The 16,994-nt window shown below is 40.5% G+C and overlaps 1 protein-coding gene across 2 annotated transcripts in view; it reads left to right on the top strand.

Annotated features, from left to right (window-relative positions):
• Window positions 1-16,994, top strand: part of pacs2 (phosphofurin acidic cluster sorting protein 2) — a 302,620-nt gene that overhangs the window by 236,056 nt on the left and 49,570 nt on the right. For both annotated transcript variants that reach the window (XM_039741990.1, XM_039741989.1), the window contains exons 13-16: window positions 2,420-2,552; window positions 6,232-6,336; window positions 13,146-13,252; window positions 13,752-13,906. In XM_039741990.1, coding sequence (XP_039597924.1) covers window positions 2,420-2,552; window positions 6,232-6,336; window positions 13,146-13,252; window positions 13,752-13,906 — 500 coding nt within the window. The remainder of the gene's footprint in view (window positions 1-2,419; window positions 2,553-6,231; window positions 6,337-13,145; window positions 13,253-13,751; window positions 13,907-16,994) is intronic.

Below are 16,994 nucleotides of genomic sequence, written 5' to 3'. Positions count from 1 at the left end.
TGATGGATTTATGAAATAATGGCCACAGATATTTTGCTACTGTGATGCTATACCATTCGTGTGATGCACAGCTTGTGACATCATGGAGGTCAGAGTTTTTAGCTCAGGTCACTTGTCAGTTGTTGTGGAAATAAAGGAATGACCTTGCAAAAGAATTACATGTTTAAGCAATAGAAAAAGAGTTAGAAGATGGAGGGACAGAATGTCAGTGCCTTGTTTTGCCCTCAGAAAAGTTTTTCAAACTCTAATTGAGCGTCTAGACCGGCATCTGTTCGACTAGTTCCCTTTCAAAATATTTTTTGCTTCTTTGATAATTATCTCCATATCAGTCTCATTATTTGTGTGGAACTGATCTAAAAATAAGACAATAGTTTGACCATTTCAGAAGCTTTGAAAATGGAGGGTGCACCAGATACTTCTTGATAACTAGAACAGCATAGAATACAAGAAATCTGACAATGAGAGGAGACCAAAAAAACCTAGGGATAAAGCCAGGATAAATACCTTCATTTCAGTCACGTTATTTATATCAAATTTAACTTTTTAAATTTGTACAATAATGTGACCATATCTGAGACTTTGGAAATGGAGGGTGCACCAGATGCTTTTTGAGAAAGGGTACAACGTAGAACATAAGAAATCTGACAAACAAGAGGAGACCAAAAGAACCTAGGGAGAAGGCTAGGATATTTACTGGTCTGTTCTGCATGGATGGTCACTATTTTTAGCCGGGCCCTAAAAACAGCTGGCTACCACTGGAACAGACCTAAAAATGAGGAGTTGGTAAAACAACTATACATGTCACAAAAATAAAGATGAATCTCCACAAGGAGGATGGTAACCATCAACCTCCACCTTATTAACAAAAATGTGAACAAAGATTCTTTATATATGGAAGGATGTATTTGCAAAAATAGCAAAGGCAAAAAAAAAATTAAAACAGGTCAGCAGAGCAAAATGAGGCAGAAAGAGGTTGCCTAGAAGGCAATCCTGAAGCAAACCAGTCCAGATCCATTGACCAAAAAACGAAATCATTTAACCAATGCAAAATCCAACACAGAAAACTGAATACTTGTAAAATTCCACTTTAATGAGTGGTTTCCTGAGCCAGTTTACCTAGCCTGAAGGAGGGCTCAAAAGTGGTGACTCCATGGTGAATCCACCTCTTGTCATTGAGGTCTTCTGGACAACTACTCTTCATAGTTCCAAGATCTTGGCTGAAGTCTAGAGGAGACAGAGCTTTCTCAGTTCCTTGGGTTTGGAATGATCTGCCTCACCACATCGGGTCTTCTTCTTCTGTTGAGGTTTTTAAAACTTGGCATAAGACCCACTTCTTCTCTTCCACCTTTGACTGTGTGTAAGGGTCTGGGGGATGTTGTTAATTGATCTGTTTTGTGTTTATTTTATTGCCCCTTTGTACAGCACTTTGGCTCAAGTCTGTTGTTTTAAATATGCTTCAAGTTGATTTGACTTGACTTGATAAAAATTCAAAAGTACAGTAGCTCTAGGACTAATTCCAGAAGAACATTTTGGGGAGTGTAAGAAGGATCATGTGCCTGATTCCTTGTTCAGCGGCACATGACTGGAGTAGGTGTTCATGTGCTGAACAGAATTACATTTGAAAAAGCAGAATATAATTATCATATCACCTATGAAATAAAAAAGTAACATATAGACATGAGCAGCACAAACAATTAAACATAAACTACACATAACTTTGACCAGATGCATTCTAGTGGCTGAGTCATGCTCTGGAGATGTTTCTCTGTAGCAGGCCCTGGAGGGCTTGTAAACGAAGCTGGTAAAATTAATACAGCAAAATTCAGGGAGGAACACCTGATGGCATCCACAAGACACCTGCAACTTGGAAGAAGATTTGTTTCCCAGCAAGACAATGACCCAGATCTATATAGGAGTGGCTTCAAAACACTGCTGCCAATATGGTGGAGTGGCCAAGTCAAACTCCATATCTCAACCCAACTGAGAATTTGTGACCGAAAAAGCCTTGAAAAAGGCTGTTCGTTCACAATGCCCATTGCAGTGTCCAGATGTGCAAAGCTGACCTGTACACACAGACTCAAGACTGTAATGGAAGCTGGAGGTGCATCTACTAAATACTGACTTGAAGGGAGTGACAACTTACATGGTCTTTTGTGTTTTATATTTGTAATTAACTAGACACCATTTTGCAGAGATGCATTCTCACTTGGATATTATAGTCGTTTTCTGTTAATCAGTGTAATTAAATCCACCAGTACTGAATGTTGTACGACAATGAAATGTGAGAACGCCCAGGGGGTGAGTACTTTTAATGGACACTGTAAAGCATCATATCGGGTGTTGCATGGATCCCAACCTGCTTTCACCAGAGCGTGCTATACTGTACTGAAATGATCTTCTCTTTTCTCTATCACTGCAGGCAAGAGGTAAAGCAGACGGGTCGCCGAGGGAGAAGTACGTCCCTTAAAGAGAGGCAGCCGGTCAGGCAACAAAATGAGAGAGCCAACAGCCTGGACAATGAGCGCTCTCCGGACACCCGCTGCCAACTACAGGTGGGGTGGCTTGTCACAGTATGATGACTCCAGCCGTCTAACGTCACACATGCACCTGTCAAGACTTTTTCTACTGTGTACATGGCTGTTCAAGAAAGCAGGGAATTAAAACATTATGTAGAACATGAAGACAAAGTTGGCAAGAACAGGCTCTTCATTCAGCTCAGCAACATTGCCGATCTGTTCAAAGAGTGAATGATCTTAGGTGCTTGACATCTCTTAATGAACAGTGCTAATGAGGTCAGCACCACATGCAGTGGTGGCTTTCTGTTATTAAGTGGGGGATGTAAACTGCAAGTGATTAAACACATAGACATTAGCTGAGTTAGGACATTACACAAAGTGACACTAGGCAGAGTTCATCCCTTCTATTTGCTATAGAAGATGGCTAGAATAAAAAGAAATTGTGACATTATGAGGATGCTAGCTGCGGTATCTGTCAAAGATAGGAAATAGAATGAATTTAAAACTATTCAATATCTCTTGCCCTATTAGTATTCTCAGCCTTACTCCTACATCTTTCCTCGGTATCATTGTGTGTCTCATCTTCTTTTGATCGGCGCTCCCTCTGTCAATCATGTTCCCATAAAGCTTGCTTCTTAGCTCTGTCATTGCAAGGTGTCTTGCTCACCTCCTCTCTGCTTTTTAACTACTGACAATGTTAGATGGGCCCCTATTACCTTACTATAAAATGCATCATTCGTATTCTTACAAATACCTTCCATCTTTAAAGGTGATGCTCAACGTTCCTCCTACACATTTTCTTGATACACTTGTGTGTCTCAACCTTCCTCATCTGGTGTTTTCCCTCTCGATTGTATTACCTTAAAGTCTGCTACTCAGACTCTTGCATTTCAAGATGCCTTGCTCACCTCCTGTCCACTTTTTGACATCAACGGTAGATGGACTCCCAATACCCGTTGCAAAAACATTGTTCATGTTCTTGCGAAAACTTCCCATCTCTGAAGGGCAACTCTCAGCATTCCTCCTACGCCTTACCTCGGTGTCCACATGCATGGTAATTCCTCTCTTGATTGTGTTTGACTAGGTTATCACAGTGAAATTGACCAATCAAACCAAAGCCATACTGACTAATCAGATTGCTCAAAGGAGATGGACACACACACAGACATTAGTGTCTTATTAGTGTAGAAGAGATCATGTGACATTAGGTGAATTTGACCGTATTTTATATTAACCCTTACAAAGATAGTGATTTTACACACTGGTAACTTTAGATGATTAGATGAATGCATCAGGCTTTTAGGTGGTCAGAAATAAGGGGCAATGCTTGAGTTCCACTGTAACAGCTAGTGTCTCTGCTGTACAATATGTCATTTTCTCTGAGATGTGTACGTTAGTCCAGGAAAGTAAAAACAACTTTCTTAGCCAGCCGAGTCAAAGAAGAACTGTTTTAATTAAGAAGACTTTGACTGTGAATGTTATTTAGTTCTATAGTCTTTTTTGTAATTAACCTAATTAATTACATTTGCAGTATATAGTGCTTTTCTAACTATTCAAAGTGCTTTACAATGACAGTATAGGAGCCGCTTCAACCACTATAGCATCTGCCTGAATGATGCGACGGCTGCTGTTTTTGCTGTGGCGTACTCATCACGTTTTAGCTATTACGTGGTAAAGGATTGAGAGATGAGCCTGAGCCATATGTATAATACACGTGTCTAGAGACAACCATAAGTGAATTTTGCTTAAAAGTTGCTCTGAATAATTAGACGGCTTACTGAGTGTCACCTTTCTAAACCAATCCAATGCCTCATGATGGTAGCGCTCAAAGCAGGGGCCATGATTTTGAAATGCAAAGATCAGAGAGGGGTTTATTAACCTGGTCTGACAGAGAGCGTTCTTCTGATTATGATTAACTGTCCAGAATTGAAAAGTCTCCTAAAACATAAGAACTTGTGTCACCTGTACAGATGGGGAACATCCTTTCTGTAGCTGCATTTTTCCCTGTGACCAAAAAATGTAACATGATCAACACTTTCGTTTCAGGTGGCAGCACACGACTTCTCTGAATAGATGTAGCGATTATGTAATGTACAAGATCCATTTTGAATATTATTCCATCTCGGTTGTATCAATATCTTTTTGCAAGTTCATCGTTGTCCAAAACATTTAGCCTTTCAAGCGATTGGTGATCGTTGCCTGAATGCCATCTTCTGGCTGTTCCTAGTGTGTTACCACAGTTCACAAGCAATTCTAACTCCTGGTGATGTTAGGATTAGTTTCCTAAATTAGAAATAAACTGATGAAATTCATTTACTCCTACTGTAAACATTAGGACCAGTTCTGCCTCACACTTAATTTTTTGAACTAGTTAGGACTGTTCTCCTACTCTAATAAGTTCTCCTACACTTGATAAGTAAGGCACATAAAATTCCAGATGAGGCCTCACTAGCATATTGTTCAGCTTAAGAGTACACTCCCTTGACTTGTACTCCATGCTGTAATTCTGTATGAGAGGGGTCATAGCCTACCTTGTCCTACTTGCAAGGTCCTGAGTGGATGTTCAAATTGGCACAGAATTGCAAGAAAGTTATTGAAGGTTGAAATGTTGTTTGTCTCCAGGCATGAGATATGTTCCATCTCAATCCAAATCGTTTATAGACTCTTGATGTTTTTTATTGACGTTTCAAAATATTTAGGCACTGTCAACTTGAGTTGCGAATCCTGCACTTCCCATTGACCAGTCATGAAGTGACTCTGTGTTGATGCTTTTGCAAAATGTTTGGAAACACACAACTCAAAATTTGGCAAGCAATTTGGCAAGAAGCATCCACTGTATAGTATCTTGTTCTGACAAATATTAAGATGGGATCTTCAGAGCATTAATATGGAGAAACATTGCTCAGACAATGCATAAATTCCTATTTGCACTGTTTTTTGTCCTTTTAATAGATTAGCATGAGTAACGTAGTCTGCTAGACATAAGATACAGCTAATCATGTGAATAGTGAGCTTAGTTAGATGTAGCCTACTGTAATGACACAGTGTGCCAAATTATGCTGGTACCACAAGTCTAGTCCAATGGTCTCGTCTCATAATCCATAATCCATGCTACTATGTTTCATTTAAAAACACAGACATTAGTCTCTGTTTTCACCTTTCATCCACGCTACCCTGGCATTTTCAACAACCCGAAGAGGAGATTTTTTTTCTCCTTCATCCCCACTACGCATGAAGGGCATCAAGGTCTTCAGGACAACATCTTCTACTGTCTCTGTTTTTTCCCCGAAACCCTTTCAAATCCTAGGGCAAATGCTGTTTTCACAAAAATTTATGTGATTTTTACTGACATGTCAATTTGCAGAGCACTTGTTTTACATGGGTTATCTTCTTATAGATGGCAAAAGTCTCTGTAATCTTTACTAAAACATGAACATACAGTTGGTAAAGAGATACCGATAATGAGGAATTCAGGCAGGGCTAAAATTACGGGAGTCCTCAGGTAATAATTATTTACCTACAGTTCCTGGTGTCAGATTACTCCCTTATGAACTGGTAGAAGACTGGCTTAACATATATATAAGCAGCATAACATGGCCTTCTATAAATGTGTACACTGTCAGGGCTAAAGAAAACTCAAAACCACCCAAGTGATCAGTGCAGTTGGATCACTGCGTCTCGGTGATATGCGTTACACAATCTCTTTGTTCTCCAGATTCCAAGGAAGACGGTTTATGACCAGCTGAACCACATCCTCATTTCTGATGACCACCTGCCTGATAACATCATCCTGATCAACACCTCTGACTGGCAAGGCCAGGTGAGTAAGATGTTGGGTAGCAGCTATCACAGCCCATGTAAATACAAACCCCTGTGTCAATTTTGAACTCCATGATTGAGGGACTTAATAAGAAACAGCTGCAGTGTATAGACTTCTGTGTGTGTAAACCTCTGCTGGACCCTCCTGTCAAGACAGGCACCTTTGATTGTGTATTGCTCCTTAATTTTTTCTTTTTTCTTGATTAATTAATACAGATTCAAAAGGTGACAGACCATGAGTAGACATATTAGAAGCTTCAGTTGAGGAAGATTCATGCACACAAAACAAGACGGGTAAAAAGGACTTAAACAGGGACTACTGGACTCAAGGGTCACAGTTGATGTCCAGATGAAATTGAGGAGGACCATCTTCTTTTAAAGTTTTAGGTCAGGAGGCCCAACCAAAGCTCTGGGAACCTGACCCTTTAAATGTGGGCCAAAGAACCATGATTCCACCAGAGGTGATGAACGAATGTTATAAAATAACACAAAAACCAAAGAGTTGGGGTACCACCTTGGTAACCCCATATATTTTCACAGTTTGAGATGATTACACATACAGTTAAGTTGTGGTGATGTCTTTACAAACATGTGTCCATACAGAATTGAAGTAGGTAACTGGTGTGCTGGTTTATGAAGGAAGATGTTATGAAGGGGCAGGTCCAGGAGGACAAATACTGGAGATGAAGTCAGTGATGGTAGGACAATCAATCACCTGGTTTGCAGAAGAAGAAAGAGAGAGAAAGGAACAGAAAATCGTGCCAACCCCTGGCTCAGAGGTTAATTACATTTACAAGAGCCCAAAAGCTTCTTCCCATTTGCCTGTGTTTGACACTGTCATCTCATTGGTAGATAAGTGTGCTGTTATACATCTGTAGAGAGAGAGAGAGGCTAATTATAATATCCTTTTAACATTACTAGTGATGAGTGAACTCCACAGAGTTCACTTTGCCATACATTCAACAAACTTTTTGAAGTATTTGGGAAATTCGCAGAACTCTGCGAAATGCATTGAAGTCGAATGAAAAGGAGGGGTTGACCAATTTTTCAGTGGATTATAATGTTGCAGAGGTCATTGAAGTGTTCCAGAGAGCTAGAGAAGCGACTTTCAACTAGGCTGGATCGATTATTGTGGCCAAAAATATGATTAGTGCTGTGAGGCAGCAATGCAAGCCATGGTGTCTCAAACAACAAAAGGGTCCGATGGAACGTTAACCACAAACAAACTTCAGCAAATGGCCGGGCCACAAATGAGCAATAAGTAAAAAATACATCTATTATTGTGCTAAAAGTGTTTTAGTCCTGGGGCGCACAAAGCAGCAGCATGGGCCCAACTTGTTTCATTGTTTGCATTCGGAGTTCTAGGCACAGCAGGAACGTCTTTTTTGTTTCTGCTCTATCTGTGCAGATACTTTGCACTTTTTACCTTTACCTAAAATGCCCTCTAAATGATTCTACATTTCCAATTATTATTATTATCTATATACAGTGGAACCTCGGTATACGTCCTTAATCCGTTCCAGACCCTTTGACGTATACCAAACAAATTTTTCCCATAAGAAATAACGGGAAAATGATTAATCCGTTCCCATGAAAAAAAAAATCCTATTGCTATTGGCATATTATACATTGATGGGGTTGTATAAAATAATTTAAACTACGTAAATACAAAAGCAATTAGATGAAATAAATGAAAATTTTATCTCACTTTACTTTTTAATAACAGTTTTTCACAATCGTAGATACCGTCGTTCTCGGCAAACGGTATGCAACAGCCATGTCCCGGATACGCATGCCACCTTCATACTTTTCAACAATCAATTCAAAGTTACATGAAAAAAACACAAAATCACATTGTGACGATGCAGGTTTGCTGTATGCTCCCATCTGCTGCCGGGGAGCCCTTGAATCCTACACCTTCAGTAATGTGCCTCGCTGCTAACTTCATCGGTAACAACAAAGCAAGGGGATGGTGAAAAAGTGCACAGTGCTTTTATTAAAACAATTAACAAAACAAGGTGTTCAAATTAAAGTGCAGTCTCCAAAGTTCCAATAAATAATCCATAAAATCAGAAGTGAAACGTGGAGGTTAAAAACAATAGAAAAAAGTCTTCTTAAAAACGACAAAGTTAAAATAGAGCAGGAGGCATTCTTTAAAAAAAAAAAAAAAACAAGAAGAAGCCCGGTGCCTGCTTCCCAACTGGGGAGTCGCCCTACTTGCAGCTGACCTTCGCTCTGCCTGCTTCAGCCACTTCATCCATGCGCGCTCTCGCTCGCTCTCTCTCTCTCTCTCTCTCTCTCTCCCTCTCTCTCACTCTCCCATCCGTTCTTTCTTTTTACTCCCCTTCAAGCCAACTCGCGCTTCTGTTTATCAAGATAAGCAGCCCTCTCTCTCTCACTCACTCACTCAACCTCCCGTCCTTTTTTCTTTTTACTCCCCTTCTAGCTGACTCGTGCTTCTGTTTATCAAGATAAGCAGCCCCAGGAACAATCATGAATGCGGACGGTCCCTCACAAGTGCACTTGGTGAAAAATGCCCACATCGCTAATCGCCCTGACAACCTTCAGCCACATAACCACCACGCCCACTCACCAAGCTGCGAGTGCGGTGATTATTTATTTTAAAGTTGGACTTTGACAGGAGCTGTGGACCCGCTATATCACACACGTGAAAGTTCACAGAGAGTTATAGCGCGGGTTGTTCACTGAATGCTAGCAACTGGCGCACTAACGCTCGTGGGCATTCGTGGCTTTGTCTCGAGAGAGGTAAACAAGGTTAGCATGCGAGTCGTATTCCAAACAAAGGTCGTATACCAAGCAAAATTTTTTGTGTCCAAACAGGACGTATACCAAGTTGGACTTATTCCAAAGCAGACGTATACCGAGGTACCACTGTATATATAATTCACTAAGGCAAGACAACCATGGAAAGCATGCCGGAAGGGGCGTGGATTCACTGAGCCACCGACAAGCAAGACACCTATGGCGCACGCAGGAAGGAGCCACGCCCACCAACTCCTGGCACCTCCGAGCCCCATTGACTGTTCATAGAGGCATGTTTCTCGCGGAGGTGAATCGCCATATGCAGCGTGTAAAATGGTTTTCGAGGGGTATCCAATGGGATCCTTAAAACAATCCTTTCCAACTGAGGATAAAACACAATGAAGTAAGCAGTCTTTAAAAACCGAGTTTTTGATTACGACGCACGACCGCGTGCACCATAGCAAACTGTTTTACACCCTACATACAGCAATTTGCATTCGTGACAAACATGCGTCTTCTTCACTCACAGACAATTATATGTTGCTCTCTTCAGAGTTCCATCTTTTCATTCACTTTCTGTTGTATCCTCACACTAACCCATTTTAGACAACCGTGTCTTTCCAGAAGTGTTTAGCATTCAATTAATAATTATGCATGAGATTGAGTGTGTGTCAACCCGGCGCAGAGAGGCGTAGGTAAGCCGTTGAACCCCATTCGGGCTGCAAACCGTGGAATTTCCACTAAGTGCGACTCATACGCTCCCACTGGTTGTGTCCCTACCCTTTGTGCACACCCCCCTCCCACCTCGCTACTACCGTGTGTCGTGGTGGATTATATATAGAAAGGCAGCCAAAACCGCACAGAGGAATGAAACGTCTACGTGAGACACATGTGCATCTGGACTGTGTAAAGACGGCAACGACTCCAGTGACAAGTTGGAGGTGGGCACATGAGCGGGCAGTGCATACTGAACGAGAAATCAGCAGAGTAGCATGACGGAGGGAGCCGAGTGGACATCCTTCTCCTCTCCTGCCGTTCCACATGCGCCTGAGCGTAGTGCACTCGCATCCCTCCGTCTGGCAGGAGAAGGCACGACGGGGATCCGCCAGTTTTCAGTCACGGACGATTGTGTGTTGGTTCGTTCCGAGCATTGTTACAATGTTGCTTTTCTTGCTGATTTATTACATTACCGATTTTTTAAATGTTAATTTTCTCCCTGTGCTTAAAAATCATTACAAAATCTGCCTGACTATGCGGCGTATGGTACGCCGCGGGTTGGCTAGTTATTATTATTATTCACTCGTGCACCAATCTCAGGGCGTGTACCTTACCGCTGCTTAGCTAGTGAATGAGAGAACTACTTTTCTATAATTTGCTTGAACATTCTGGTTGATTTTGCGACTTCTCTCATCGCACTCAGAATCATAGCTTGCTTGCAGGAGTGACATATTTGCGCTAATCCAAGACAGAAGCATTGGGCCGAGGGGATGGGGAAGCGTGTCACCAGTAGTGAAGAGCCAGGCAGGACCCTCCTCACTCATGCGCCAGCCTCTGTTCGAGTCAGTGTACCTCTGCATTTTGGAGTTTACCTTGCCTCCACTTAGCTAGAGATACCTGTATGTTTATTGTTTTTTAAAGTTTGTCCTGTTTCACTACTACACGGGCAAAGCCACGGGGGACGGCTAATTTAATATAAACACCATACATATCATGACTTGTGTTTTTTCTTAATTTTCTGTGAGATATCCTATATCTATTATTACATCAATTTAGTGTGTTTAGGATCCAAGGATTATGAATATTTTGTTAATTTCTGGTTTCTTGTTGAATGTTCATATTATATGCTTTTATGCCATGCCACCAACTTTGCTTCACTACGACATTTTAGAGCAGAGACATCAGGTGTCATCTAGACAGTCTGCTTCAAGATGCCCTCAAAATTTGCAATGCCTCTACATGATCAGTGCAACAGGATAAAGGTCACCCCTCACATTGCGTCACTAACTCTAGTTAATTTAACTGTTGTCTTCCTAGTTAGCTAGAATTTTAGCTTTTGTTTTCGGGTCCCAAGTTATGGTTAAGAAATTGATTTTTGATGACAGACTGGTTTGACTTTCAGTTTTGACTTTGGCTTATATGCTACAAAAATATCCTGTCTCACCTCAAGCCAGTATACGGTAAGCATACAGTGAACAAGCAGGTACTCAGCATTTCATTTAATTTAGAAAAAAAGCTCCAGACCTGCTCTCCGTCATAGTTGAAGGCAGCCAACACTTTTACCTTCAAATGTAAACACATTTTAATTCTTAAGTATTAAAACAAACATGTCACATTTAAGAAATCTGAATGACTGTTAGTCATAGATATGGTGGCCAAGAAGTGCAACGAGGCTGCACACTTACAACAGAACATACACGCTGCCTACATTATGTGGAAGTAGAAGACAACAATTCAAAGATGGGGGTGTGGCAAACCTTTAAGAAGAAAAGGGGTGTGTCTAAAATACAAAAGGGTTGTGAACTTTTAAAAAAGAGAATGGAGCAGATTGTAATAAACAGAGTTAAGCAGCATTTAGAACAAAGGGCAGCATTTTTATGGTGTCATGTATACAATACTAAACAGTGAACTGATTAGTGTGGTAGACAGTAGGATTTAAGGGACTTTCAAAACTCAACTTGATGTTATTTTGGAAGAATAAAGTGGATAGGACTGGTAAACTTTGTTGGGCTGAATGGCCTGTTCTCATCTAGATTGTTCTAATGTTGTAATGTAATGAATGGAGACTTATTAACAGCCTCTTGGGATATTAGTGAATGTTGTTCAAAGGCATTGAGCTAACAATTTAATTTGCATTATATAGAATAAAATATTTTCAGATTTTTTTTTTCTAATGAAATGCCCCCTACAAGACAAAAAGATTTCATAAATAAATAATTCAAGCTCATGGGTACTTCTTTTGCCCTTAAAAGGTCTTTGTCACTTGCATTATTTCACTTACATGTATGGAAACACAGACAACAGACATAACAATAGTGAGTGCATTTTGAAATCTTTTAACTATGTGTTAATATTTATAGCTTGAGTCCAATAGCACATACTGTAGTCCCAAATTCGTCAAAAATGTCCACTAGAGGGAGATATACTTCCAAACCGTGGCTAGAATAAGAGCAAACGCAGAACCCTTATACAATAAGAAGATGTGTTTTCTCAGAATGCTCTGTTGCATGAAAGAAGCTCCATGGAACACAAGAGGCAAAAAGGAGTTGCCTACAAAAATAAGGCAAGCCAATACAGTCCCAATATATAATGCAAATATTAGGTAACAAAAACCCAGTAAAATACCCAAGCACAGCAAAACACATGAGCTTGCCAACTCCGAAATGCATTCACAATGAACCACCAGGAACAGTGGGAGACCCTCTGTTATATAGAGAGCTCCTGGCAGTGGTTGGCCTCCCATAAAACAAATGGAGCATAACATCCATCATGCTATATCCTAACTACAGTGTCATGGGGGTCTGCCGGAGCCAATCCCAGCCAACACAGGGTGCAAGGCAGTAAACAAACGCAAGGCAGGGTGCCAGCCCACCGCAGGGTGCACACACACACCCACATACCAAGCACAATTTAGGATCACCAATGCACCTAACCTGCATGTCTTTGGACTGTGGGAGGAAACCCACGCAGACACGGGGAGAACATGCAAACTTCACGCAGGGAGGACCCGGGAAGCGAACCCGGGTCTCCTAACTGCGAGGCAGCACCGCTACCACTGCGCCACTGTGCCTCCCGGAGCATAACATAGGCTAAGAAAATACAGAAAACACCTAATAAAAGTAACATTAACATAATTAAAATGGCTCAACAATGAACAAAAAGAACATGACACATGAATATGAACTCCAGCCAGGAAAGAAACCCTGGCCGAAACATAATAGTAGCTGTCAGTGTATCACAAAAGAATTTTATTCACAGTTTAAAGTTTAATCTTTAGTGTTTTCTGAGCAATTTATATATTCAGTTTGTTTGTGTTTTTTCTTCCGGCAGTATCTTTCTGAGGTTCTTCAGAATCACCAGCTCCCTGTTGTTTGCACATGTTCCCCCGCTGATGTCCAGGCTGCTTTCATCACCATTGTTTCACGCATTCAAAGATTGTGAGTCCAATCCTCCATTGGATTATAACAATTCCAGAAAAATGAACTTCTCAAAAAAATTACCTAAAATGTTATTTGTGTGTATAGTGACATTCTGAAAATGTAAAGAGGGGAAAACAGTGTGGTAGCATACCAGTGTCAGAGATGGCAAGTCAGACAGATTACGTTACTGAATGGAGAGAAGTTCTCAGTGCTGTTTATTGGTCACTGAGGAATTTCTCAGATATTCAATTTGTGCTTAAACAAGCATATGAGGATGATTATTACATGCTTAGAGTATACAGTTTTGACTGGCTTTTCTGAAGAAGAGGGTTTGAGCAATTGTATGTTTACCTAATATTTAGTATTATTAGAAAGCTTTAAAGTTTATTGAAAAGCAACTATTAAACAGCATGTCTATTAGTGGAATTTCATTACAGTGATTTTCACCCAAGGTGGCAGGTTCATTGTGACAGCTTTGTCTCTCTTTATGTGTCTTTTCCCCAAACACCCCTTTCAGCTGCAACTGTAACTCCCAGACTCCTATCCCCATTAAGATTGCTGTGGCGGGCACTCAGAATTATCTCAGCTCCATTCTGCGACTCTTTGTGGATCACTTGTCTCACAAAACTCCCGACTGGCTCGGCTACATGAGGTTCCTGGTGATTCCCTTGGGTAAGTAGTTTCATCCAATCAATACTGCTAAAGCCATATTGTCAGCCCTGTAAGGAAACAAGGGACCTACTGCCCAGAGCTCACAGGGCTTTCCAGAAGGGCTTTTTAGGTACTATCCATCAGTGATTGGGCTACTAAGTGTACGAGATATCTTAATCCATCCAAAGCTATTTTCATTCAATCAATCCATAAACCTTTACTTTAAATAGAACCTTTCCTATTAAGCAACAAACAAGGTACTATACAAACCACTGTAAAATACGTTGTAAAGCAGCATTCTATGACAAGATAAATTAGAAAATGATTGAAATTGTCAAATGCCCTGTGGTGGATTGGTGCCCTGTGCAGGATGTTGTTCCTGCCTTGTGCCCTATTCTAGCTGGGATAGGCTCCAGCACCCCCCGTGGCCCTGTTCAGGCATAAGTGGGTTAGAAAATGACTGACTGATATTGTCAAAGTCAATTTTGCAAAGCCAGCTCGGGTTAGGCAGAATACCTTTAATATTGACACGCATCTAGAGTCACCGCAGTACCAGGAAGGGCATGACTGAATCACACAACGTTAGAATTGTTTTGCCAAGTTGTTGATTACACTTGTTAAATACACAGTTAATTACAGGAGTATGTGATTAGTGGGCATGTCTCATGTCCTTACAAGTTACTGATTAATGGACCCTCAGTGTCAGAGTGACTGCTGCTCTTGCTTGCAAATGTAACAGCGGGAATGGGTCACAAACCTAGAGGCTATCATTAACATGCTTTCTAAGACTGCTAAGGGCAAAAGCTAACAGTTAAAAAATAATATAATAATTGACATATAATCTAATATTCAAAACAATATTTAACAGTCAAAGTCAACTCTAACAAAATAAAAATAAACTACAGGGAAAAAGTGAACCTCACTGTAGAAATTAACCAGTCTGTCATTGAGTGTCAATCAAAAAGGATAAAATGAATTTACAGTGTTAAAGATTTAATAGTAAAGACTGGTAGATGGCTCGACAGATTCATAACCATTATAGGAAGTACAGAAGTGATGAAAGATTAAATTAAAATATGCTTTAGCTATGCTGTAATTCATCTTACTAATACTGAAAGTTATCATGGCTTCGTTCTGATAACACAAGTTGAGTCACCAAATTCAATAGTTATACACAGACAGCATTTTATTCCAGCTGACCTACTCCTTAAGTCATCCAAATGCAGTTGGTTCTCCGTATTCACAGGGAATTGGTTCCAGGACCCCTGCAGGGACCAAAATCTGAGAATGCGTAAGTCCTTTATATAAAATTACGTAGTATTTGCTTATAACCTATGCACATTCTCCCGTATTCTTCAAGTTATAGTTTCTAAAACTATGGGTCATGACTAATTGCATTTCATATGTTGCCGACTATTGATAGGAAAAAAAGTTGTGGACAGTTTGTGTAGTGAATAGCGGAGGGTATTTGTGTACAGTCAAAGAAATTAATATTGCTTATTTTTATTTTCTTGTTCACAGATAGGAATTGAGGGCTTGCTTTGACCACTTAATAGCTTTTTAGGAACCACAGAAACAAAAAAGTGCATGTAATGTGACGTCAACTGCTTCACTGTGCCGTATGGTTAGGGTTACCGACTGAACGGCTATTTTTTAAAGAGACGTGGGGCAGCACTTGCTGCTGTGTATGCACATGTGTCCCTGTCAATAATAATGGTTTTGCTGGCTAAAACTTTAGTAGTTAATTTGTACTGATTACCTTAAGGCTGTCTGTGTGTGTCCAAGCCGTTTCTAGACTACACAGTGATTTGTGCGCACGATCAGCACAGCCAATCCCCATTGACACTCTGTAGTTTATTAAGGAAAGCACCTGTACTCACATGTAATTAAAAGGGCCTGAGTAGGAGAGAGAGGAAGAGTTAGCACAAGAGAAAGAGAGGGAGATTCTGGAGATTGATCCAGTGTGGGGGAGAAGAGACAAACAATAACAACAATATTTTTTATATAATTTATATTTTGATACAAATGATGTAGCTCAGAGTGCTTTACATGTTGAAGAAAGAGAAAAAAGGTAAAATAAATAAGTCAATAGAATTAGGGAACACTAATTAACATAAAATAAAAGTAAGGTCAGATGGCCAGGGAGGACAGAAAAAAACAAACTCCAGACGGCTGGAGAAAAAAAAAATCTGCAGGGGTTCTGAGGCCACAAGACCGCCCAGCCCCCTCTAGGCATTCTACCTAACATAAATGACCTCAATCAGTCCTCATTGTATTCAGGGTTCACATGGAAGAACTTGATGATGACAGTAATGTGAACTTCTGACCTCTAATCCATCAATGTAAGGACATCATGGTGCTTTGATCAGGTGGTAGTGGCGCAGATTGCCACCACAGAAAACTGGAAAAAGAACAGAAGAGAATGTTGGGCTTAGTATGGATTACAGAGCCATCAGAAATGTTATTGATAATTAAATGCATATACAGAGTATCAAAATTAAACTAAAATGAAGCTTTGAGAAAGCCATGTTAAAATAATGAGTTTTTAGCAGTTTTTTTAAAGTGCTCTACTGTATTAGCCTGGCGAATTCCTATTGGCAAGCTATTCCAGATTTTAAGTGCATAACAGCAGAAGGCCGCCTCACCACTTCTTTTATGTTTAGCTCTTGGAATAATAAGCAGACACTTATTTGAAGATCTAAGGTTATGATTTGGAGTGTAGGGTGAAAGACATTCTGAAATATAAGATGGAGCAAGATTATTTAAGGCTTTGTAAACTATAAGCAGTATTTTAAGGTCAATTCTAAATGATACACGTAACCAATGTAGTGACATCAAAAGTGGAGAGATGTGCTCAGGTTACCCTGTGAGGGAGTGAGAGAAATGGCACCCCATCGGCAGGTTATTCTTTTTGAACAGTAGGAGCCATGAACCACAGAGCACTCGAAGGATCACCCTACAGATGGTGGCTGGACGATGGAGTCAGGCTCATAGTGTCTCAGTGGGTATTAGCAGAGATGGCTGGGATGAGGGCCAAAAAAGCTTAAATAAGTTTGCCCAATCTCTGCCCTGGTGAGGAGATTCAGGGTAGGTGAAAGTGAGAGTGATG

The sequence above is a fragment of the Polypterus senegalus genome, chromosome 18 (genome assembly GCF_016835505.1).
Source record: "Polypterus senegalus isolate Bchr_013 chromosome 18, ASM1683550v1, whole genome shotgun sequence".
Taxonomy (NCBI): Eukaryota; Metazoa; Chordata; class Cladistia; order Polypteriformes; family Polypteridae; genus Polypterus; species Polypterus senegalus.
Note: the sequence above shows the minus strand (reverse complement) of the source record. Positions and strands in the feature narration are given on the sequence as shown.